Source organism: Argiope bruennichi, chromosome 2 (genome assembly GCF_947563725.1).
Source record: "Argiope bruennichi chromosome 2, qqArgBrue1.1, whole genome shotgun sequence".
NCBI classification, from domain to species: domain Eukaryota; kingdom Metazoa; phylum Arthropoda; class Arachnida; order Araneae; family Araneidae; genus Argiope; species Argiope bruennichi.
In genome coordinates this window covers 81,110,470-81,138,333 of record NC_079152.1, presented here as the reverse complement: position 1 = coordinate 81,138,333, position 27,864 = coordinate 81,110,470, and the positions used below count along the sequence as shown (strand labels likewise).

General features: G+C 30.2%; 1 protein-coding gene and 1 long non-coding RNA gene across 2 annotated transcripts in view; one reads left to right on the top strand and one right to left on the bottom strand.

The window, feature by feature from the left end:
* Positions 1 to 455: 455 nt before the first annotated feature.
* The window catches only part of LOC129962232 (galanin receptor type 1-like), a 99,443-nt gene continuing 72,034 nt past the window's right edge, over positions 456 to 27,864 (top strand). Inside the window, exon 1 of the mRNA XM_056075972.1 lies at positions 456 to 667. Coding sequence (XP_055931947.1) covers positions 456 to 667 — 212 coding nt within the window. The remainder of the gene's footprint in view (positions 668 to 27,864) is intronic.
* On the bottom strand, positions 19,799 to 25,958 carry LOC129961606 (uncharacterized). The gene is made up of 4 exons (XR_008783804.1): positions 25,903 to 25,958; positions 24,020 to 24,191; positions 23,042 to 23,155; positions 19,799 to 20,426 (listed from the first exon to the last, which is right to left on the bottom strand). It is a non-coding gene; the product is annotated as an uncharacterized LOC129961606 (long non-coding RNA).

The following is a 27,864-nucleotide window of genomic DNA, read 5'->3' as shown; positions in this document are numbered from 1 at the left end:
AATATTAAATTTTTCATAGATCTATTATTTTTCGTCTGCTATATAATATATGCATTCATTAATAGTAAATAGAAGCAATTTTTTTGCATAAGGGAAATTCTAAGAAGAGTACTTTTTATAGTTTTGTTAGATTCTTTGCTGATACTCACTTCTATAATTCTATGCTTCTATAAAAATGGAGAGCCCTATCAGCACAAAATTTCGATCAAAACTTTTCTGATATCTCTATGATACTGCACGTCTTTCAGAATATCGTACAACATCATGAAAATATCGTATTATATTATATTTCATCATCAAGCAGTCTGAAAATCATTGGTATCTCAACGTATTATAAACATAATTTGTTATTTTTCTATATAGGCTATTTTATTTGAAAGTGAAATAAATATGTATAACATATAATGAAAATTAATTAAAAAAATAAATAAAATATTTCTATTTCAGATTCCGACATGGTGAATTCAAACCAAACGTGCGATTCTGGTATGGTCTGTGATGAAGAACCAACTCGAATCTTTTTTGAGACGCCAGAAGACATGCTCAATCCTTTGTCTATCAACCCATCTTTCCTGCCAATTGTCATCACCCATGCCATTATCTTTTTGGTTGGCATTATTGGAAACTCTGTTGTCATTGTCACTTGGGCAGGCTCCAAGCCTACACGGTAAGTTATAAAAAAGAAGTGTGTGTACTCTACATAATCTCTTCCAGCAAATAAAAGATACGTATGTTATTCAAAATTGTAGTTCATATATTGAAGAATGGGCAACTAAATATATTTTTCAACTTGTTTTTATTTTATATATTTTTTTTAAATTTTTCCAGCTTCTTCCAACGAGCATTTTGATGATTTTCTATGATATTAATTCATAGTAATTACAATATAGTCATCGGATTTTGAGATGATATAATTAATAATTTTATTTTTCAATACTGACCAGGAAGTAGGGCATAGAGAGGTTAAATTTTTATTTATCTTCTCTTTTTTTTTTCCGCTCCAGCAACCAAAATTAATGTATGTTAAACAGCTAAAAAAATCGTTTTAATGCATCAAGAGATGTTGAATTGGTTTAACGTAATATTGACTGTTTAGTTCTTCCAAGGCCTCCAAATGTTGCGATATCTTTCATTGATATAATATTAAATCATTACGCTTGTGCATCCATATTACTAGCTACGTTAAATGAGTGCCAGAAATATATTGCATGTGTTTCCTATGAACATGAACAATTGCATGTTCCAAACTTCTGTGGAGTGTCGAATTTCCGTATACAGAATTTATATGATTAAAGTTCACTTACTCAGAATAATTTAGAGTCATTTCTATAGTCTCCAACAAAACATAATTCCAATAGCCCGTAAAGATAGTGATGCACTCTGTGAAAAACCGAAAAAACATGTTCATTTTTTGCCGATAGATGGCGATGCGTCATTATCAAAAGAGATTTGCAATTCCATAAAGCTTTAGAACTGGTTCTATGACACTAAGCAATACATAAAGAAGGATATTGCCGAATAATGCTATCTACATGTCATGTCAGTCATATCATTAAGGCATGTCACTCTACAGTAATAAATAAAGAAAAGCAGATTTATGCTTGATCAATGATATCTCCATCATATCCAATCAGATATTCCATTCTAAAAATTGGTTCTCTACTTCAAGCGTTGTCCTGAATGATTAAACGGATGTGAATTATATGCAGTACGGCACTTCAGATCAAACGTAATCTGATATATGCCTTTAAGAGTTCATGAAAAATCGTATAACTTAAATCTAGTTTTTTGGTGGTTATAATGTTGAAAAAGGACGAATTCTGAAATGATCTGATATGAAATGTTGTTTTAAGGAAACCTGAACAAGAGCTTTCAACTGCTTTATTGTTATTTTGAGGAAATAACAACGAATAGCCATCTTTTTTTTTTTTTTTTCAGGAATTTGACATTTCTCACGAAACATAATGTTTTAATGCTTTTCAGAAACAAATATTTGCTCAGTATCAAACGAAGATACGTTAATGTGAAGCGTACATATCGGTTTTGAAGTTGAGATATGACTACCACTACACAGTTCCTCAAACATTTGAATCTTCAGCGTTTCTTGTATAATTAAAATTTTAAATTAATTCTTCAATTTTTCTTCAGGAATAAAAACAAGTTGGAAAACAAATCTTGCATTTTGGAGCAACGCCATCTATTAACGAAAAATGCAACTTTTTTTCAGAACGCGACTCACACATTATGCTAATGAAATTTTGTTTCTTTAAGAGAAACAGAACGGACTTCCAAGCCTTCTGAATAGGCGAATTTTAACTATAACAATCCTGTACGTACAATCTAGTACGAGTTGTATGACAAAAGAACTTTTGTAACTATTGGGGAGAAAATGAAACGTTTCGGCTTTTGATACATTTATTTTCGTATCCGTAATATGCTTTTAAATAAAAACCAAACTTGATGATTGTAATGTAATTATCCAGAGCAATTCAATTACTGCAAAGCCAAATATTGAATCAAGTATTGCCAAATCGAAAACATTCTTTGGGCCGTTCTTTTCTGTAATTCATAAAAGTTACTTTTGAGTCAAGATCATTGAACCATATGATGTTATTTATAAACAGAGTGAACTACCTATTTGTTTCTATTGTGAATGAAGAACGTAAAACTTGTTCCTAACGTTTTGAAAAGCCATTAATTAGATCTCTTTTTAATCAGTTCTTGGTTTATTTCCTTTTTTCTTTCCCCTAAACATTTTTCTTTTTAAAGATTTATTCTTAATAATTTTAATTTGATTAGAAATATTTTATAACATTTTTCTAATTATCAATATTTTTTTCTCCTATTACCAATGAGTTTTTAAAATAAAAGTAATTGTTCTTCCAAGAAAAAAATAATCCTATTGAGGAATAGTTCTTGGATTGGAAAATCTGAAGAGTAACACAGTGACTCTAAAAATTTAACACATTGTATCATTTTTGACACAATAGAAATTTTAAAAAAATTTAAAATAGTTATCCTAACAGAAAAAGTTGCTTCTGAGCTATAAAAGGATGCATTTTTTTAAAGTTTTTGTAACAAATTGCTTTAAAATAATTTTTGTAAGATTAGTTATCACAAAATGAAATTGAAAATCATTCTTTTTGACACGATGAAATTAAAAATAATAAATAAAATTATTCACGTGAAAATGCTTAAAATCAGTAAATCAGTTCCATTCAGTTCGAAACATTGAATAAATTAAATTGCTTAAATTAACGAAGGATTTAAGGATAGATTGCATCAAATTATTTATTCAATACTAAAATTAATTCAAGGTGAATGATTTAATTACATTTGTTATAATTCCATTATCTTTTGATGTTAAAAGGGTTATAAATTTTGAATGGGATATCCAGATGTTTATTCTATGTAATTACATATTTAATATTCATATACATCATTTCACCCTGATTCATAACATTAGTAAAATGTTAAAATTAGTTCAACGAATTTGACAATCAGACAGTTCCTAACATTGATTTAAGCAATAAATGGAATGAAAACATTGATTGAAAGTTTAGTTTCGTTTTTTACAAATCTCAACAAAGTTTCAAAATCTTTGAATACAATATTTTGCAAGTTATGGCTTAAAAAATATAATTCAAAATCTGCAAAATATTTTTAAGTCTAAACATTTGTGATAAGTATTATTACATTGAAATTCGAGAATTTCAATTTTGTTAATTGAAGTTTACAAATTTTTAAATATCATTAAATTAATAATTTTAAAACTTAATGCATGGTAGAAAATGAAGTATAAGAAGATTTCAGTTATATATCTGATACACAAAATAAAACAGGTCTTACAAGATTAAAAATGAATTTCAGGCAATATTTATATACATTCAAAATGGTAATATTAGAGATGAAAAATTTAACATGAAGGGCTAAAATGCTCTACAGAAATATTAATCATCTTTCTTTCATAAAATAATTCCTAAACATTCAGTTAAGATTAATTTAAAATACAATTTGTAACAATACAATCAGACTGTTCCTAACATTATTAGTTGTTGACATTAACATTGTCAGTAATATAGTCAGTTCTGTAGAAATAGCATTCTGAGTATTTTAACAAACTGACAGCAAATTTGTATGAAATACTATCACAAACATTTTTCTATTTTATACAACTAAAAGGTTTCGAATTTACACAAAAATTATTTATCTAATAATTGATTGTGATTTTGTGAGTACAGTTACAGGTCTGTGTCGAATTTTGATTCGAAAATCGAAAGTAGTCCTTCGAAATATCTTTAGTTTTCTTTAATTTCATACATCAAATAATCTCAAACTGACATTAAATGTATTTACAGACATACAGTTTATATTTTTTTCATGCAATGATTTCATTGAGTTTATCTCAACAAAATAAGTGCCAAGTGCTGTCTCAACAATTTCGTTTTAGTATTTCTGGCAAAAAATTATTATTGTGTTCCTCTTTTTTCTGGAAAGGAATTGAGTTAAGAGAGCGCAGACTGATGCGAAGAAGTTTGGGAAGCGTTTAAAAATATTTTGTACTGGAGACATTCTTACAAAAAATAAAAACAGAAATGAATAAATTATAATTTCTAATAGCAGCGAATATTTTCCAAAATGTTAGTCTGATTACCCATGCCTCAGAAGAGCATGATATTTTATATAATACTAAAAAAATTTTAAACAATCTTATATAATATTATTTTACAATATTTAAACAGAGTAAAATATGAAATATTTGTCATATTATACAATGCTTAGTTCAAATTTTCTTATATTGTTCAATATTGAGTTTCAGTATTGCAAAACGTATTTCTCAGCACTGAACAACATAATTACAGAATACTTCATTAAATAGTTGCTAATTTTATAAATATTGAAAATTAATATATAAACAATTATAAATTCAAAAAAATTAATTATATTTCGAGAGTTACTGAAAATTTAGAAACGAACTATGACACACACTAAGAAAACCCTGCTGGATCTAATTATTGAAAATTCTTGATTTCGTTAAAGGAAAAATTTCGAAATACTAATCAATAAAGACGTTAGTTAACTATCTTAATCAGTTTGGCAATCTAAAGAAATGTGTTGTCCTTTTTAGACGTTTCTATCGATGCCTATATATATATATATATATATATATATATATATTATAAATTTCATATCAAACAACGCTAAGTATATTAGTATATGAACAATGATAATTTTTTTCATTTTTTTTTACATAGCATTACTCAAAAACAGTTTGAATTATAGATACCAATACTATTATTAATTTCAAGCAATCAGGGAAAAAATTCAAATAATCCTTCGAGAAAAAATTGAAATTGCTCAAATGCTAATACACCCAGAAGAAATCTGAATCGCGAATGCGATGTACGTTCATTCTGAAGAAATGAGCAAGTTTTTCATTACGACCTACTGTTCAATAAAATATGTTCTGCTTTAGAAAGAGAATTTAAACTTTTCCCAAAGGGAAAAAAAAAGAAATATTTCCATCAGCTGAATATTCGATATCGTCATAGACCGACAAGACTATGTTTATTATTATAAAATATGCTTCTTATCATGCATCAGAAGAAACGCTGGCAAGAAATTTGTATCTGGCGTTGAATATGAAGTGAATGTGATGCAAATTTAAAGTTATTACATTTTTACAATATATGTAATTTCAGATTAAAACCAAATAAGTTGCACTTTTGTGTCAACATTTAATTAAGTTAAATTAAATCAAATTAGCATTTAATTAAAAGAATCGCATTCGGATTTTTGAACATTTTACTTCGTACATACGAACACAAATAGACATGTTGAAATATAGTCATTTTGTTTGATTGAAAATCTGATACCAATCTACTCCGCTAATTGCATATTTGCGCGTAGCATTCATTCAGTTAATCAAAAATAATCAAACTTCTCATTAATGGATTTCCTCGGAAATTTTATATAGATTCAAAATTCTGTTGTAAAGGTCGCATATCAAATTTAATTATTAATTTGATATTTATTATATTTTTAATTTGATATTAATTTTAATTTTAACAATGGTTTCTGATCTCCGAAGTATAAAATATTTTCATCTACCAAGAATAAAAATGTATTTTCTACAAAAATATTATTTCCCTCATTTGAATAAGAACAATGAATCCGCTACTAGGATTTTTAATTCATCTGAGATATTTAATTTACAATCGGCTTGAATCCATTAGTTCGTTCAGTCTCTTTATTATTGGTTTTTACTTACAAATTCTGTGTAGTCACGAGGCAAAGGGAAGTGTTGTAAACTGTTTACAGTAAATAAAGAAAAATAGTCATAAGATCTTTATAAATAATACAGTAAAATTTAAATATCAAAATTTTGTACACTCATAGAGCGGTAATATGTCGATGAAACATTGAAAAATATTGAAGTAGAATATTATATTACTGGTGATAAGTGAACATCATAATGAAATGTAGCCCTCTGATGGTGTAATTATGTTCCACGTAGGAAATGTAGGAAAAATAACTGAAGTAACTGATTTGCTCTTATCATTAATCAATTACGGTGTATGTACACACTTGAAACTTCGAAAATCGTTCAAAATACCGAGTATATTTTTTATTGCTTAATAATGTTCTCTGATCCTTTAGCTTTAAAACGATATCAAGATGTTGTCAATATTAGAAATATTTCTCGAGTTATAATTATTTTTCTTGAGGTGCTCTCATTAAAAACTAGTTACGGTTTTTTTTAAACTCATTTTATGAAGAAGGATATTTTCCCACTATGTTGCCTCATTCAAACAATCATAACTCAACAAGAAATTAACCAAATACAATTATTTATATATCAAAATAATCTGTAGGAAATAGCAGATGTTTTGTGCCTAAATCAAAATTATATTTATATAAATAACTTTTTGTAGTTATTTAAATGTTAAAATTACAGAAAAATTCTTGCTTTTTCTATTCATCGTTGATGAAGAAATTGTTAAAAAAACTATATATTTTTATAACTTTATTGAGTCACACAACATGAAGACTAATATTAGGCATAATTTCCAACTAGAATTGTGTGTATGTACAAATTAGAATTTAAGATATGATGTTTAAAAAAATATGCTATTTAGCTCATTAAATATTATTTAATTAAAAAATAAGTGTAATGTGGTCTTTTCTCACTGAAATGAGTTTAAACATATATTGATGACCTACTGTGAAAAAACTGGATTTTTAAAGTCCAAATTTAAAAAAAAAATATTCTAACGTGTACGTACACCAGCAATGCAATTGTAGCATTTTATCTAAACGTGTTCTCTATGATATAAAAATTTATGCATTTAACATGTGTTATGACGTAATTAAATATTTTTAAAGTACAAGTAACTGTATTGCTCGTGATTAATTATTTAATAAATGCACTATAATTAGAAGTATCGGGTAGATTTTGCCAAATTGAGACATTCCATTCCGAATATTGGTACTTTTTTCATATTGTAACTAAGCAAAACAGCGAACGGAATTCATTCACTCCAACTCATAGACAGCTTCTTCACAAGTGTTAAGTGAATATTCGCGGGAGTATACGTACCTTTACTGTGTATAATTTTCTCTGATAATAGTTCTATATCAATATAAAAGGACGAAAAACATTCTTACATTTTCTTCATTACATTGTCCATTATTCAGAATGTCAAACAACATCGTTGTTGTATCGTTGTGACTTATGGTATTTTACAAGCCCTCTGACAGTTATTTATCAGCGATTTAAGCAGCGTGAGCTTCCCTTGTTTCTTCAGTAGCGCCAACTAGAGCCAAGAGTACGACTTAGCTACACCATGCGTCACATTCGCTTGCACAAACCCTTTTTACAGGGGGACACATTCACACACTTCACAAATAAAACACAGAAGAACAACCTTGTCCCAACCGGGATTCGAATACGGAACTCCCAGATCACGGGGAAGACGCGCTAACCCTATGCCAGGACGCCGGCCGAACAACATCGTAATGATATAAAATAATATCTTCTGCTCATAGAGCATAAAAGATACATATTAAGCTCAAATTAAAATCTAACTAGATAGTGAATATGTCAATTTGCTTTCATTTGGGACAAATTTCATTCTTTTTATTGTTCACTTTCATTTTTCTATATGGATAACATTTTCCAAAGTGAAAATAGTTATGCAACTAGTAATAGTTCGGTTTCAACTGCATATTATTTTGGTTATGGTTATAATTTGATTAAATCAAATTCAAACTAATCAAAGCATCAAACTTGATATCAATCACCTTAATTTTCATATTATTTGGAATTGATCTCATATTTGTAGAAGAAAAATAGAAAGAAAAAAATAAAGCCCATTTTCTAAAATTTAATTGACTATTAAACACATTTCAATGTTAAAGAATTGTTTTTTAAAACAATTTTATACAGTAATTATATATGATTAGATAGAATAAGCTGTAAATGTGGCATTCTGATAAAATTCCAAAATAATTTTCTAAAAGCAACCATGGTAATTGTGTAGATTTATTCATAGCTATTAGCAGATCATTCAGATAAGTTCAGTGACAGTGCGTAACAGCTTGCAATGTTATTTTTCACTTGTTAGCAGAATTTTTTTAACATGTGAAAGATCAAAACTTGCGAATCATTATATCAAACTGCAAGCATTGTGCCGACAGTGAGAAAGAAGAGTATTATTTGAAAGAAATTTTTACAATTTTATCCATAAACCTCATGGTAGAATTTTGTGTTTCATGATTTAGGAGATGATTTCTTAGATGGAATCATAATAGAAAAATATTATTAAATCTTGTAACGAATGTAAATTGTCAACGTATTATCAAAATATTCTATTAGATTATTATCAAAATATTCTGCATTAAATTTTAAAAATTCACGCTTCGTGAGTCATGATTATACCCAAACATGTGCCAAATCTCATGGCTGCATTTGCGATAAATCTGTCTAGACATTCTAGACACATACACTTTTATGAGCATAGAAAAAAGCAAAATAATAATATTTGAAAAAATCCTTTTTTGCGACATCACAAAGTGTGAAACACAAATACTAAACTATGAAGGTCTAAATGAAATAGAGAGCAGTTGAAATTCTATTACACCCAATTGAATTATACAGAAACTCCCGATTCTCAATAAGGCATAAAGGCATATTGAAATTTTAATATTTTTTCTTCAGTGTTCTCATGTTGTTTTGTTTGAACAATGTAAATACAATAATTTAATATTTTCACGTCAGTTACTTTTATTTTTCCTGAATTATAAACAGCCTTTTCTAAATAAACACATGCATTTTTCGTTTAGTAATGCTCTTTATGTATAGAGCTTCATTAAACAAGAATGTAAATCAATGAAAATTTATAGCTGCACTCGTTGAATAAATTTTTGAAAAATGCTTACTTCATGCTTTCCAAAACATATAATCCAAGAATGTTTAAATTAACGTGAATAATACACAATAAAAACATGGTTTTTTTCCTTAAGCAAACCTATATTGAAGACATTTAAATGCTTAAATTAAATTTCATTCATCCACAGAGACAAAATATATGCATATATATTTATGGATCAGAATAGACTATTTTATGTAAAATAAACAAATTTCCATCTCCTTACGGCACGATAAAATTATTTTAGGAATATATAATTATGAATATTCTATTTAAGTTTTAGAAGACAATAAACAGGAATTAATTGTTAATTTTAGGCTAGCTAATTTATTTTCGGCTTTATATTAGAAGTTGAAATACTGAAAAAAAAATCCATCCGCAATAATTGTAGATTGTAGATCCGTAATAATTGCACCACATTACTGAATATCATATGATATTTTGCATTGCCAAGTGTCAAGGTTAAGATGAATGTGGACGCATAAAAATTATTTGTCGATTTTGGTAACCAGCTGAATCGTTGGGAATAACTTTAGATAAAATTTTAAATTCGATAATTTGTGCAACTTTGTCTCTTAATAATTTCTTATTCAACAATATATTTTTATGCTTTCAATTCTGATAGTCATATAACTCGTATTAGAATAGAAGCCTTACGCCATTATGTCCATTGTCCTATATATCTAATTTTCCGTTACAGTCCTTAAAATTTTAACTTGAAACGGAAGGGATTAAATTCAGTTAAAACAAAAAACATATTTTGCATGTTTTTAAAATCATGAGTACAGAACATAGAATCGTTCTGTAAAGAAGCCTTATGTGGATTACAAAATATTTTTTCATAAATTATGCAATATCTGAAAGACTCATTCAAAAACAGTTACTATGATTCACCATAAAATTTACTTTCAAAAGGAACTAAATTTAATAACAAAATAATTTCCATTTTGTTTCAATTGAAAAAAGTTCTGGAGAAATTATATGAAGTCTAAATTTTATAGTCTTTTGATCCTAAGGAATAACATTTAGAAAAGTATTCTCGACACTTCAAATTTTAAAAAACGGACAAAACATTCTATGAATAAATATGACCTAGTAATAGATATTTGAATACCACTAGCTCTGGGCAAATCAAATTTGGGGAAACTCCAGCCGCTTATTGGAGTATCATCTTTGAGACGGTCAATGAAGTAGTATCAAATAAGGTTTCGCATAAGTCAGTAATATTGGGATTTTCATCACTCACTCAGATTAAGTCTCAGAAGTGAAAGACTTTTTTTATTCCAAATGTCCGTGTCTTAAGTAGATATAGAGTAGTAAAGTAGATAAGTAGTAAGTAGGTAGTAGCAAATAAATAAGTAGTAACTTAAAGTAGATATCCGATATACATTAAACCTTATTTGCTTAAAATAATACTCAATGATTGAATTAATACAGAAACTTTAAAAATGCAAAGCGAGGTTTTCTCTTGTATTTTTCCCAGAAAGCATGATTAAATATTATTGTTCAATATTATATTCACGGGAGGGGGAGGGATTAGCTTTGATTAATGTGTTTATCATATTAACAAATGCTCAAATTAAAAGTTTGTTTAAACTCTTATGGCCAACTAAGTCTAAAACACACTGCGAAAGGCGAAGCTCAGTTAATAGATTATTCGGACAGTTAATGATACTATGATGTCATAGAAACGAGTGTCATAGACGCGAGTCCATTAGAAAGGAAAATTTGCGCATTAAACAAAACAATTTTAAAACTATCGAAATAACTAATATTTAATGCACGTTGATGTTTAAGAAATCTTTTGTTAAGAGAAAAATTAAATCATTTTCAAATGCTCATTAAAGTAAATCGGGAAATTTTTTTCCCCATGTATTCTTGATACCAAAGATAATTTTTTATGCCTTTGAAGAAAGTAATTTATAGTTAAAAAGTGCAAAATTTACAGCTCCAAAACTTTATAGTGAAATGCTCGAAATATGTCCAATTAATGAAAAACTATTATGTGAATATTAGCGTTTTATATGAACTTGATTAGCTACGGCTGAAATACTGATAAACAGTATCAAGGACGAGTTCAAATGAGAGATAAATCCTTAAAACTTCTCTATTTTGCCTTGCTTATGAGAGACAATTGGGCAATGAATGAAATCGTAAAGGTGCGCACGAGACTTCTGAAAGCAACAGAAAATTGTCCTTCAATGGCTTACAGGATTTTTCCCTCGGTGAAAATTTGTTAACCACCTTTGTCAGTAAATGACAAAGTTTACAGACTCGGAAGCAATAGAAAAGTACCAATAGTTAAAACTTGCACAATTTATAAAATACTCCTTGAAACTTGCAGAAATGACTAAAAGCTTTTCTAGATATCCATGTGGATTAGCTTGGAGGAAAAATGTATCCGCTACCAAGAGGATAAATATTGGTAAAATTCTTTAAGATGATATAATTCCTTTTACACTTTCCTGTTGAAGAAAATTCATTCAATGTCGAATCTGAATAAGCATTGAAACCAAATTCGTATATTACCTTACATTCGCTGGGAAGAAAAGGATTAAAAGAAAATCGGATAAATTAAAGGTCTACGATTTATAACGATATAAAAATATACGAGAAAAAGCCGTTCGGGAAGTTCCAAATCATTAAAAGACAAGATAACATTATTTGGTTAACCATTAAGTAGCAAATTTGAAATATTTCGGAGAGCTAGAATAATTCTAGCAATAAGGACACTGAGACCTAGCCTTTAGACAATTGTAAATCGAAGATCGCACCGAACTAAAATTTTTGCCACCAAGATTACTTATCGGCAATCAACAGCAATTACAAGTTCAGATGATACAGTCACTTCAAGTATTAAATAATTCTGCAATGTTTAAGTCATTGCATTAGAACTATTCTCTAAGAATTTACTCAATTCACTGAAAAACAAAATTTCAGTTAAACGACAGGAAACAAAAACAAACAGATTAAGAAGGCATCGAGTTTATTAGTAAACACATTTCAAACTTTTATCACATTTCAAAGTGCAATTTCACAGTTATTTTAAATGTGATGTTCACATCAATAAGTACATAAAAATGAATAGAGTATTTGGCAAGTCGGATTTCTAATCGCAATAATTGCAAACTAACCTTTTATTTTATGTGCTGGTAAAAGTGCAAGTAGAAAACAGATATCACAGAACGGAATAAAGCACAAAAATTACAGATAGTATACATTATACAAAATATCCACATGAGCTACATTTAAACAAACATTCATCGGAAACAAGATTCCATTATTAAGGATCATTACATAAATTATGTGATCTAAACATGGTATAGGCTTTACATACAAGAAATATTCAGTTTGAATATAATATTTCGTCATTAATATTCCTTTGAAAATTTAAAACAGAGGGACATATTTAATACATAATGCTATCGAAGACAACATGGCAATCCTAAAGACTATTTCTATAGCATTTACCTTCCCCTTCTACCAATATGATTGGATGTATACCAACTTTAAGAAGAAATTAAATAAAAATTAATAGCACACTCTGCAGTACAAACTTTTAGCAGACAGATATAAAAAAGAGACATTTACATTTCAAGTTTATTAGGATCAATTAGCAACTCGCATTTGCACAAGATTGCAGTTTAAATTTTAGATTTGAAAGCATAGAGTAACTTTCTGGCTGAAACAATTGCCTATGTTCTATCACAATTCACAACAGAACGCAAGTTGTGGAATTTATCAAGTCTCACATTAAATATTGAAAACCTTACAAGACAGCATCTTTGAATGTAATGTAATTGAGCAAGAATGAAGTGAATCTTTACGACAGATTTAGCCATAAGATATCGTTTACTAATGAAGTGAACAAAAATGGCACATTTTAAACTCTCCATTGCATAGCGATTAAAATTCTAGCTTTGAATTGCAGAAATTCAGTTATTTAAAATTAATGCATCAATGTCATATTCTCTGCATTTATCGTTCGCAGAATATAGTCAAAGGATAAAACCATTAGAAATGCATTACGTCGAGAAGCTATGTATGTCGCAGATTTTAAGAACTGAAAACTAGGCTTTTACGATTAGAATGTATACTTTGTAAATATGCATGGTTTTTAAGCGATTGCATTTGCTTACTCGTACAAACAGAAAGCAATTTTACAGAATTATGATAAACATTCAAGAAAACAGTTACGATTCTAGATCATTTCCAATACAACAAAATGCTCGTACACTTCAGTTTAATCATTGGAAGACTAAGATTAAAATTTATAAATTTATTTAAAAATCAATTTAAATAAAATTAAATAACACGATTTTTAAAGGTTTAGAAACTTATTTCTTCAATACTTTTATCTACCTAAATAAAGCTGGATGCTGTATTTTGCAAACGAAAGCAATTCATTAGCTCCTTATTAATTATGAAGTCGCCCGAACATTCCTAGAACTGAGAACGATTTCTCAAGCATATTACATACTTTTACTAACAAATTCCTGCAGAATTAATACTTGAACTTCTTTAACTTCACAATTTAGAACTTTCATAGATATAGAAGGATCCTGCATTTTACGCGACAGTTGTTGGAACTCAATGAATAAAAAAAAAAAATACATTTCCCGAAGAAAAGTAAAAAGTTTACATATCCGCGGCATTAAACCCTACATTCCTTAAGCCTAGGCTAAACATTTAGGGAAACTTGCTGTGGGCAATAATCGAAAGTAACAGGGAACATGATTGAGGCGGAATGAAATATAATACGGATGAGGGAAGCGTACGTGGATACAGAGAGCTAGCCGAAAAATCTTATCTCGATCCAGATATACCATAGTTTTTAGATTCAATTCCATGAAGACTCACTAATGGATGCAAGAGATTTGACGCCCTGCATTAGTCAAATTTATCCGTAAATTAACATGGGGCAGGCTTCGAGTACTTTTAAAGAATAAGAAATTTTTAAGTCTCTGTATGAAAGCGGGAAATTAGCCAAATATTTAGGGTAAGTTACGACCGACAGTTCCGATTTTTATTTCAAAAATAAAACGATTTTGAATTTTACAAGATACACCATTAAGACTAAAGGAATTTTTAGCTAGACAATTAACGCTTAGAGTATAATTAGAGAGCACTCAATAGCTGCCATTAAATTTCCGAAATGCAACTATTGCACTATACATTTATTGAATACTTTTGTTGAATATGGCCTCTCAGTCGTCCTGTACGTTGGAGCTACCTATGCGCTGTAGGGTTCCAATTCCCAGACATGTTGATTTCGATGGTGATCAAGCATCGAATTCAAAAATGCCTCAAGGAATTCAGAGAACCGCCAATTGGCTGGCTAGCACAGCCATTGACCGTTCTTTCCGAGCTGAAGTTCATAAATCGACAACTCTCGAAATAATTAAAATACTAAATCAAATTTATAAATTATTCCAAAGTTATTTAGCAAAATTAAAGCCAGATGAATTATTCAATGAAATCCGAAATTCCTAGTCGATAACAGAAATTGAAAACCTATTGTCAAAAAATAAATGTTTAGAATTGAAATGAGGGATTGCAAACATTCAAAATTAAATCCGATTCATTAATATTATAGTTTTGCAGGATGTGCCAGATATTGAAGAGACTAAAATCCAATGTTTAGAATTTCAGTTCCCAACTAGATTGAAAATTCAACACGGAATTAAATTTGCTCATCTACCAAATATTACTGATAACGCGAATTCAAACAATTTCTTTGAAGAAATTTAAAAATGTCATGCTTCGATGCTAGATAAGCCAAGGGTCTGAATCTACTATTTTTGACCATATTCAAGCATATTAGGTTCCCAAATAGAAATAGAGGTATATCATTTAAGATACTAAAGTTACTAATTATGTTATCTACCAATAATTTAGGACTATACAAGTAAGCTAAACCTGCCAATTCGGAACGTAACTAAGTAATATAAACGGTATAGGGCGGGTATAACTGGTTGAGGACCATTCTAAGACTTCCTTAGAGAATGAAAATTGCTATAGAACTTGTGCGTTTATTTTATTACGCGATTGAGTGACATCGAAATGTATTAAAGGCTCCATCTTGCAAATATAAACCAGACAAGTTCCGTCACTGTGAACCTACATTTGCTACAAATTCAATAAATACTTACGTAGATTCTAAAGTCACTGTAAATACCTAAAACCTTTAATTATTTAAATTTAAAATTAAAGAGACTAATTCGAAATTGCATCGCTTAAGATATTTCAGCTTTTCTTAGGTTTACGTTTTGACTTAAAATTTTAAATACTTTGAAATCTGATTTGTTACGTCTTAAGAAATAATCGATTTTGACAATAGCTTTTAAAACATTTTGATCCGATGTTGGCCAGACATCCGATCAAAATGTTTCAGATTTCTTAAAAGCGGAAGCTGATCCATTAGCTTTGCCGGCAAGCTATGAACAAGTTCCAGTACAGGAGAGGGAGATGACCGAGATTAAGAAATTCTTTCGGTTCCTGCTTGTCTGCATCAGATTTAAGCCATATTACAGAACGTAAAAACTTAGTACGGATCGGAAAGACTCCCGAAATTCGTATATGTGTCAATCGGATATGACGGCACTTGTCTGGAGGAAACATTTTAAATAGAAACTAGTTTGATTTTTCAGGAGATTTTACAATATTAGGATTTCAATTGCTTCGCAGCAACTGCGGTTTTATATATTTTATCAAATTTATACATCTGAAATATGCGCTTGGCTAGGTGGCCATACAAGTTTATTGGGAGGTATTTAAAACGTGCAGTTTTATTTTCTCAACAGTTAAACGACGTTTCATTTTATATTTTCTTGCAAGTTGCATTCAGGTTAAGAAAATCAAATGCAATTCTTAAAACTGCATTTTAGTACGATATTAGTCCTGATAAATGCTGTACATAATGTTTGAAGACGTTGGGATGCATATCATTATAAGTTAATCTAACGATTTTGAATTTCAGAAATAAGTGCCCTGAACTGAAATTTCACCGTTTGTTCCAAATTAAAAATAACCCCTGGTCTGCAGTATTTTCCGTTAGCAGGAAATTAAGGGGTGGGTGGGGGGATCTAGAGGTTCGAGAAAAAGTTCTTTTAATCTATACTCGTATTCTTACAGTTGATCCAGAATTAATTTTCTTTGGAAACAAGAGACATTGTTATTGCAGAAATTTTAGTATTTCAGTTTTGTTCACGAAGCTAGTTACTATATTCAGAAATTCAGATGTACCATGACGGGAAGGTTACATTCAGAAACAGGCGACTTAAGCATGAAACAGTTTAAACTCGATTTTGAGAAACGTCAAGAAAAACGAACTCAAATTCAGAATTCATATCAGATCATTTATTTGGACATCCATTAGAAGGCTTTTAGAAACTAAATAACCCCTACTATTTATCCAGGAAAGATGAAACCATACACCATCCAGCTTGAAATCTACGCTACTAAAATTTTAATATTCAATTGCGATATAAAAATGCTACAATTACAAGAAAAGCTTAATTGTGCTCGTGCTTCCACTCAATATTAATACTTCAATAATAAAATTGAAGATTACTCTTGTACACTTGTTTATAGAAATTAAGTTATCCTTTAAAACACGATTGACAAGTTTGCAGAATATTAACGTTTCATAAGTTAACAACTAATTTTAAGATTACTGGAAGTTCAGTAGTTACGAAAGTTTAAAATAAGGGAACTTCAATATTGAATTTTCATTGAAACTTCTAATCGTGTGTTCTAAGTTATGAGACACCCTGAAATAATGGGAGTCTTTTCATGTGCAAAAAGTTAATTTGATTAAACGATGCATTCTCTTTAAGTGCCGAAAATTGGTAATTTAATTGCAACTATATGGAGACGAAATATACCAGAACAAGTTGAATGGATTTTCAAATCGCAACTTTATTCAAATGAAACGGACATTTCCGAAAAATTTTAACTACTCAAAATGAACGAGCAGCAATCGAATGGTGCAAGAATTCAGTAAATCGTCTTGAAATAAAATTGATATCAAAGTTAACCGGTAGGTTTACAAAATTATAATCAGCGGCAATTAAAAATTTTACAGAAATATTTGGAATTCAATTGTTCCTTGGAATATCAGAAGAATAAAATAAGTATAAAGAAGGAATTTAATTTACTTATGTATTTTATTGACCATTATTATTCCTACTAAAATTTAAATTGATTGCTTGAAAAGTAATTACGATACAATTTCGTACAAAAATGGCGCGGTTAGAGAAATCTGCCTTGTTAGTCATTTTTTATACTTCTTTCCAAATTAAATTCTGAACTTAGTAAGCGTAGAAGATATATTTAGAGGAATTGTCTCAATATTTAAGCTATAGTATGTTTTGAAGTAAATATCGGAAGCGTTAGAATTTAAGCTTCAACTCGTACTCTGATTAGTTTTAACGAAGGAATTGGGCATTTGCAGTCAAGACATTTAAACGCAACTTATTGTAAAATATAAAAAAGTATAATATATAAGCATTCCGTTTTCAATATAATATCTCGAGCATCAATTCTAGCGAAAGTTTTGAAAGGCGTTTTCTAAATGGATACTACGCATTTATATCAAACAAATCCTTAAATGTAAAAACGAAGTATGTATATAAATTACTTGCGAAAAACTAAACTCGTCACTTCCTATCCAACATATAGAAAAGCTCCTGTAGACACATTTGTGATTTTTGCATATTAATGTATTCTACTCATTCCACACATGATTTCATGCCAACACTCGAAAGACGACTCGCGCTTACCAGTTTGGTGCGAAAATTTAATGCTCGGCGAAAGCTATCGCTTCTTTTAAATACTCGGCATACATCTGAAATATCGCGTGCATGTTTAAAGATTAATGAAGTGTGTGAATATAGAAGTTTCATGCGCTAAATTTTGTTTATAATCGTCTCAAGTTAGAGGCAAGAAATTCACCAAGAGCTCTACAGAACGTCTCGAGTTGCTGGTTCGTCCGCGCGAAGATAGCCTTTAGGGCAAAGGGTTAAAGTATAAATTACGCTTAACTGGTTCAATCCACCCTCCCTCCTTCATACTGATCTGTTTTCAGGTACTAGTAATCCACTCAAGCTGTCATTAAATTATAAGACTATGCATACCCAATTTTGTACATTAATATCAAGCCAAATAGCTAACACGTTAAGTACCGAATCCCTGGGGACCAATACCTTCCGCTTAGACCGCCGGTCCCGAACAGCCTAGACGGAAAGTATACAGGGACCAGCATATTACTTAACGTGTCCACCTCCATCCCAACCTCACTATTCCCCAAACCTAATTTGACCACTGAAACCACCTACAATAAACCAGTTCAGTGCAATTTCTGCTTTTAACCCTTTGTCCTAGAGGCCATTTCTCGTGAAACAATCGGCAACGCGAGGCGTTTTGTAGCGGTCTTTGTTAGGTTCTTTCCTCCAGCGTAAAATGATTCGACACAATTTAGCGTATGAAATTTATATTCACACACTTAATTAATCTCCAAACTTATACTTAAAATTTCAGATGCCGAGTGTTTTTAAAGAATAGTATCGCCGCGCATAGAATTTCTGCACCAAGCAAAGTGGTGTGCGAGAGTCGCCTCTCAAGAAGCGTCATTAAACCACGAGGTAAGTGAGAGTTGCCTTTCGAGGTGAAGATATTAATATTGGTACCTACCGAAAACCAAAATTTATTGCTACGCTTCTAACTGTTATATATTTTAAGACTTTAGTTTGATTCTAATCTCGTATTCAACTATTTAATTATGAATCTATTTTCCGGTTTCAGATAAACGACTGAGATGACAAATAATTAACAGTACAAGACCTCGCGCTGAAAGTCGTGTTGTTAAGGTACAGCGACTTTATATTTAGCATGTTACTGATTTTTGACGTTCTATATTAAAATTCTCGAAAGCAATCTTTCTTGACCAGCATTTTCCTCCATTTGAAATTTTAGGAAGGAGCATTTTTAGGGATCAGAATTCATAAAAACCTATAATCAATTTAATTTCAGAATAAAGAATAAAATCTGGAAATAATGGAAAATTCGTTAAAAATAATTGAATTGTTTCTGATAAAGGCCACAATTTTTTTTTTTATAGTGGTTATGTTCGAAAATACTTCAGATGCATTTAACATTTTACTCATTCGAGATTTTAATCGTATACTAAAAAAATTCTATTCGTAAAGTCTATTTGAAAGACAGCATTTCGTATAGAACACAACTCCGAAATATTAAAGGTTAATTCATTAATCAATTCAATACCGAGCACCATACGTGCGAGTCAAATGAGCTAAAAAGGAAATTTAGATGCATGCAGCGAGAACCATACGAAGAATTCTGTAGATATTGCCATCTCGATTTCAGATATTATAGCAATAGATATTCAAAGAACGTCTTTAGGAATTTACTGCAAGATCGCAGGAGATCAGCGCTGATAATTGATATTCCGATACCGATTTGATCCTTAAATGGAAAGCGGCATGGGTAAAAGCTATCGTTAACTTCCAACCTATGTAAGGAGTGGGAATTCCCAATGAATGTCCGTTTCACTTGAAATGACTAAAATTTGAAGTACGCCTATAATTATGCTTATTTTTTAAGGAGAATTTAAAACATTTCGACTAAGTGCATTGAAGTTCCCTTCATATTGGAGTAGGAACATTTACTATTCATTACATATTTAATTTTAATTGGAAGTGTACAAGCTTGAAAAGAACTGACCATTAAAGACCAATTTATATAGCTCAACTGATTCATGGCTCCTTTGTTATATCGATTGAAATACGATTCTGTTACACGACTTCCAAAATCATCCAAGCATATGATGCTTCAATATTTAGTTTTCACCTCTCGAATTGACAAGATTTGAGTTCCGAAATATTGATGAATTGCCAGGATGCACATCTTTAACAAGGAGCACTTCAAGGCAAAATTCGATCAGTGTTCTCCATGTCGACTGAAGTGCATAAAGTCCTGGAAAGAAATTCATTTGAGGAATAAGAAACTAAGCCATAGTGAGCTTTTATTATACATTAACAATACGATATGTATAATAAAAGTATACATATTATGTAGTATTTATAACATAGCATTATTGAATAGTAAGCCATTTGTTAAATATCTAATATATGCAAGAGGAATAAACCCACCTGCAGAAGTATGAGTATCTAGAGAACCCGATACAAGATAAACTGCCGAAGGATTACTTCACCATTTGAGTTGATTATTCGAATTTTTTTCTGCATGAAGCCAATAGCACTTTATTTTCTTTCAGAAAGAACCAGAATCGTGCACCCAAATTACGATATTCGTATTTTTAATTCTAATTTAGTAAAAGATCAATTTTAACGGGAATGCCGACTTCGATCTATTTAAATATCACGATGCCTTTTTCCTACTTAAGAGCGAGAAGTCAAAATTGTTGAATTTAATTGAAATTTCAGAAATTTGCAGTTCATGTGGTCTATGTCCACTTGATTTCTAAATTCTCAATTGTTGTTGTCTATGCTGAAAGGTTGGAAGTTTACGTTGATGTCAAAGAATAGTTACAATATATCAACGAGTGTGATAGATATACACGAGAAAAACCATTTCAATTCTTTTATATGACAATGTAAAATGATCAGCAGGACAATACTGACTTCTAATCCTAAACCGGTTAGTGTATTTCAAATATATGAAGGGTGAAGTGTATTTGCTTATAATTCAATTCCGATTCATGGACACCAAAACATTCCAACATAAGACAACAACAACAACATATGCCTGAAACTAAATATTGCTATTCGTAAATTTGCATTCTTGAGTTGAAATTTGCTAGATTAAGTAACAAGTAACTCAATAACATTAGTGAGCATTCTGTATACATAAGGGACAAACGCGTTGAACGTGCTAGGATTAATATACTAACTTAGTAAAAGGATTTTTTGTCATAACGCTTTCAGTTTTTATCGATTATAATGGTAGCGTTTTCAATATAAAAATAGATTTGACTATTAACATTACACTGCATTAGCTTTGCTTTACACTAAAATGTTCAATGTTTGTACCAGAATTCCAAAATAACCCCAAACGTAGGCAGCTCGGTTGGGTGGGAAGCCTAACCAACCTAGTGGCCAGAGCAAACCAAACCATATTTGACAAAAATACTAACATTTCATTTAGTTATTTTGCAGGTTTCTTCCTTTTATTAAGTTATATTATTGTATTCATGAAGACTAGCTTTCAAACATTTTAAAACATTAATGAGCCATCAAGATACCAATACAGGGATTTCCATGCTTTTATATACCGAAGAGGATTAAGCGACCTAGAGCTCCCGAAATGAGAACAAATGTACTCTGTAAGGATGTACTTCATAATTTCAGAATTTTCATTAAAATACTAGGTAAAATTTTGTTTTCCATGGTACCTTCAATTAATTGTAGAAAGTAAAAACGATTTAGAATGTTGATGTTATGAAATCCAAAACACCTTTCCTATCAAATATTTCATAGCTGGAAATTCTTCCATTATTGAATGCCAAGGAAGAAAGTTGATCAACGTATATATAGTTTGATCGAGGAATGAAGAGGGATGGCATACTCCCGCGAATGCTCAAAAGCAGATTGTGTAAAGTTATGTCACGAGACTATTTAGATTGCTTATATACAGTGAATAGAATTAATAAAATAGTATTAAAATAGAGAGTGATGTATCTGAATGCGACGATAATATTTTCGAAGGAAAATTATTAAAACTATATTCAAGACATTTGATTAAAACCAAACTATCAATATTACCGACATGAGAGCAGATAGCCAAAAGCAATCAGAATGAATATTAACAGATTATGTACACGATTTAGAAATAACGGGTCTAACTAAATTTGTAATATGATCAGAAATTTGCCGATTTATTAGAGGAAGATCCTCGTATTTTGAATTGCCTAAGTTCTGAAAATACGCCTTGTTTCTTCGGAAGTATGGCGACTAAACCTAGCCTAACATTTGATGGTCTCACGCGATATTTCACTATTTAACACCTGTTATCAGTCACAGTCCACGCATAATCTCGTACCGCTCGTAAATTGCGTAGCAATCCTTAATTTCAAATTACTAGCTACATTCGCATTTGAAGTCTAGCAGTAACTCGGTAAATTGTGTACACGTATTAAGAGAAATCCGAATTTAGCCTAAAAATTCTATTTTCCTTCCGGGTTAATATTGGAACACATTTCATGAATCTTAAGAGAACACAAAATCGATAATAGAAACCTTCCCGAGACGACGGATTCTCAGTAACAAGAAAGTGTTATAGAAAAAGCATTTATATCTATTCCTTAAAAGTAATTAAAGGCTAATACGTCACTTTCTTTTCTACTGGTATATTCAAGACGAAAATACATTAAACATCTCAAAGTCATTTCATTCAAAATGCATGCAAGCAGGTTATATTTCACTTATTTAGGAGACCACCTGACCTTAATATTCGCACCTTTTTACCACTAGAACTTTCTATCAATCTAGACCATGTTAAAAGGAATTTGCATATCTGAAGTCGTAAGAATATTTGCAAAGATTAATAGTACGCAGTTTTTCTAAACTCACCATTAATTGGTTGCTCTCCCGTTTGTGGACAGAACATTTCAAAGCTCCAAGAATGAAGTCTCCAATCCATTTGTAGTTTGAGATTCTTCGCATTTTAAACCAGAAGTATTCAACCTAAAGAGAAAAGTTTGGGATTAAGAGCTTAATAGGATACTATACATGAAATAGAATTATGTCAATCATGATTTCAAACAAATTTAATACCATATCTTGCTGGAAGACTCATCCGAAGCAAAAGTGAGTGGAATACGAGTAGTAAAATTTGGATTTTAAAAATTCCAAATGAAAGTTCGTAAAATGCACTTCTCAACATCAAATCTCGTATTTTACAACCATTTAGTTTCTATTTACTATTTTTTTATCTATTTAAAAGAGTTGCCATCATTTAAAAAATTGTTTTGTGTGAAGTGACTGAATTTTCTTGTAACAAAATGTTTACAGACTTCAGTATTGTACTCCACGATAACTTGATTTAATTGTATTAAGTATGCCGCCAGAGAATTTCACATTACGCCACAAGAGAAAACCAAATGAATCGAAAAGCAAAAGCGTAGCTCAAACTACATAAGCTATTGCGAGATTGTATTAGCATTTTTTCGAGTTTACACCAAGTCAATTGCTTGAAACACGACGGGAATATTGATCATTACGATTGTTCAGACGATCAAATTTCATAATAAATTACAGTCGACGTTATTACACTGTAGAAAACCATTCGTTTTCAGAAGACTATTGAATTAACAATGAACATTTAGTGATATTTCCTGGATAGAGATAGTTAAAATCGGATACGTATCGTAACCGAATATTCAGAAGTGTTTGCAAATAGAAGGTAAATGAATGGTTTCTACTTTTCTAGTGCTCAAGAAATTCATTGCAAATATTCTAGACATCTTTCGGATTTAAATATATATTTTCTTGAATTGGGAGAATAAATCCACCTTAAAGTAACCAAATAGAAACATCTTAGTTTCTCACCTTGAAACTTCAAGTTCCTTCATGCATTTGGACATTGCAGGAGATACGATGTTTCAGTTTGTCTCCATAATTAGGCTGTGCAGATAACACCCAATTAGAATTTTGATGGAAGAGCCATTTGATAGTCCATTTTAAATCGTACAGAAATGCAGATTCAGGACTTGGAGAGTTTCTGAAAGAAGAGAAGCTCGTGTAAGAATTTTTTTTTCACTTTAAGTGCGCAATTTGGTTCCAAACTTAAAAAAGTCTAAACACTTCAAAGACACTAACGACCGACATATTCTTAAAGTTAATTTATCGGGAAAAAATCGTAGCATTGACTTAATGTGTCAAAGCCTTAAAATAAACCTTTCAAATTTGATTTTTTTAAATGTTCAAAATGAAAAATGTAAACGGCGATTATGCTAATTCACATCTTTGATACTTCAGGACTTTCCAATATACAGAGTACTAAGATTGATAAGTCTTAGTTATTTCACTACACCTCATTCGCTTTGCATCTTTTTTCTCCATTCATGTCTAGAACTTCAATCAAAAATACATCTTTAAATATTACTATAGCATGCGTTACTAGTCGCATCTACAACACATGAAGCACTGTCCCTTTAGTCATTTCTTTTATTCTAAAATAAATAACTTTTACTGAAAAAATTAGGCGACTATTGGAAAACCTGAAGCTATTTTTAATTTGAATACGACATATACAAAATCCATGTCCCTCGTACAGTACAGTATTCTGTTGCAAGATACTGTACTGTATCTTGCACTTGTATCTTGTACTTGAATTCTTTAAATTCAATTTGTAATTTAAAATTTTAGAGTAAACATCTTCATACATTAAACTACTCAAGCCATTAAGGCTAATAAATTGTGGATTTTAGCATAGTAGACTAGAAAATCAAGCCAGATATTTGAAATCAAAACAAAATCGATTAAGAAGACGTATTTAACAAGCAATACGATTCTAAAATACAAAATTAGAATCTTCACTAGACGTAGATACTTTCCTACACATCCATTAAATTTTAACAAACATAGAGTCGATGACTACAACTTAAGTACTCTGTATAGTCATAAACTTTGCACAGAAAACGATTTACGACAAATCGTTCCTCGTAACCTTCAAGAAGTAATTGAAAATTTGCCCGAAATAAATCAGCAGGATGCTGGATTCAAAGTATGACAATATACCATTGATTTATCCAGCTTATTAAAAGATTCTAAGTGTGAATATCTTCTAAAGTACCCAAATCGGTCATTTTACAAAATCATAACACCCTTCCAAATATTCTTTAGCATATTTACAATTTACTAAATAAATACAATTATGTTCAGAAAATCCCTTCAAACATTTTAATATGGCGAGTGTCTTCTCTATACCAACTTTTCACTTTTTGCACTCGGATGGTGCCGCTCAGTCACCATTCAAGACGGTGCACGGTCCTTTTATTTAATTTTGATTTTCAAAAATATCTAAAGAATGTTAAACAGATGTAGATTTATTTTTCGGTAAATCGAAGCTTAAAGCTATAATAGATGTTTTTTCATAACAATAAGAGAGTCCTTGTGTTAGTTGAATAATTTTGTATCCAGTTACTTCGACGAGTGCAGATGGTTAACTTTTTAGAATTTTCTCTGAAACTATTTGATTTACTCCTATATTTATGAAACATTACTGCACTCATTAAGTGTAAAGAGAACACTGTAGTAGTTCAGATAAAAGGGATAGCAGGCTCATTACCAATTCTGATATATAACATCAAAACGATGGCAGATAATTTCAAAAGACAGCTGTTAGTTATATAGACAGACGTTCATACCGCATATATCACAAATAACAAGTTCAGAAACTTATTTTAATAATAAATTTAAAAATGGCTTACCAATAAACAAGCATACAAGAAGCAATTCACAGAAACCCTCGTATACATGTAAAATAGAAAAATCTTAAAGATGCAAAAACCAGCCAAAAGTAAGTCGTTTTAAAATATCTTGAATATCTCCAGACCAATCAAAATAGACTCAATCGATATTTTTTCTATTTGAACATTTGGAGTCTTTTACATAAGACTAATTGCTTTATAATCGTGTCGACACCTTGATGGCATGGTGGATTATGCATTACTCATAGAAGATCGCTGATGAGATACCATTTCAAAGATGATATGTATTGAGTGCAAAAATGGAACATCAATAAGTGAAGACATTTAATCATGCCATGTTCGATCAAATGGTCTCTACGAAGTGGTGAGTTCAAATGCTTGCTGTGGCTTAAATTATCGAAGTTTGTACAAAATTATCCCTAAATACCAGTTCGAATACTAGATATATATAGATTATGAATATATTTCTTTTAAATTAAATATGGAGGATAATGCGGTTTATGATGAAACATCAATGTTATTGAATGAAATAAAACCCCAAGACATTTCAAGTATCTTTAAAATAGGGCTTAAATCTAATGATGGATCTCGTTGTTTATCAAAGTTTCTAAGATTTCAACTAGTCTGTCAAATGTTAGTCTTATTTTGATAGTTTTATTTAACTGTTAAGGAAGCGAAGTAAACTTTGAAATATCAAGCCATATTCACCCTTTCTGACTAAAGTAGGGTTTACATTCAGCCAACTACACCTAATAAGCAAGATTAAGCATGCGCAAAAACTATACAGTACGGGACAAGCATTTGTCCCATCGAAACAAGAACTTGTTATTATCCGCTTTCTCTTAGGTGAAATAAGAGGAAAATGCATTTTAAGCAGCAAATCCTCAACTTCTTAAAGATAGCGAAGGACTTCATTGTAATCATTCCGTGAATTTCGTCGTATAAAGGCATTTAATATAGGGATGATATAACGACATAAAATACTTAATCTTTCGCTACAACATTTTTTCATATTTAAGAATGAGAATATTTGAAATAATTAAAAGTGATCTATTGTGTCTATTATTTGGTCATTTAATTTTTTTTTTGTTTTTTTTTTTGTTTTTACTGTTTTAATAGAAAACAAATGAATAAAAAACTTTTTCATCCAAAGTTTAAAAATTATGGATATTTAAACGTAAAATTCGCAATGTTGAAAGAATTTTATAACTTTTAGAGACGTGACCGAAGATGAATAATCCTGACTAAAATCAATGTGCTGAAATTCATGGATTCAATTTTGAGATGTTTTGAGACAACTGATCTCGTATTATTCGATCATACATCATGCTATTAAACATGACACACATATAATTTATATGGCGAGAATGTGCATCTCAGTGGATTTTTAGGTGTAAATTTAAAAAAAAAATAGAAGAAAAACTTTTAAAAAATACTAATTAGGATTTTATAGATTCAAAAAATCCATTGCCATATGCAATTACCACTTTTGATTTATTTATTTTTTTCCTTTTTTAAATTAACTATGAGTAATTTGCAGTTTGATTGATATTTACTCTTAAGATCACACATTTAAGACGGTGAAACAGAAAAAGAGTTGCCATATACATTTTATTCCTGTCAAATCACTGAAATTTGTGTCCAGTAAATTGGATTCTTCATTAAACTTTTATAAAAATAATAAAACATAAAATAACAGAGACGTTTGCTTCGTCCAAATATAAAAATCGGCTACTGAGCATACAGGCCAAAAATTCATCACATTTCTTTCATTATCACGTGAAACTAAATAAATAAACTAGAGCGAAAAAAAATGTATATTTTTTCTTTACAACTAGTTACCTTTATTGAGCAACACATTCGCAGGGGAAACTCTTAACTTTTAATATCAAAATTAACACTTAATGTCCATTATTCTCTTTAAACGCATTTTTAAAACTGAACATGAAATGGTTAATTAAT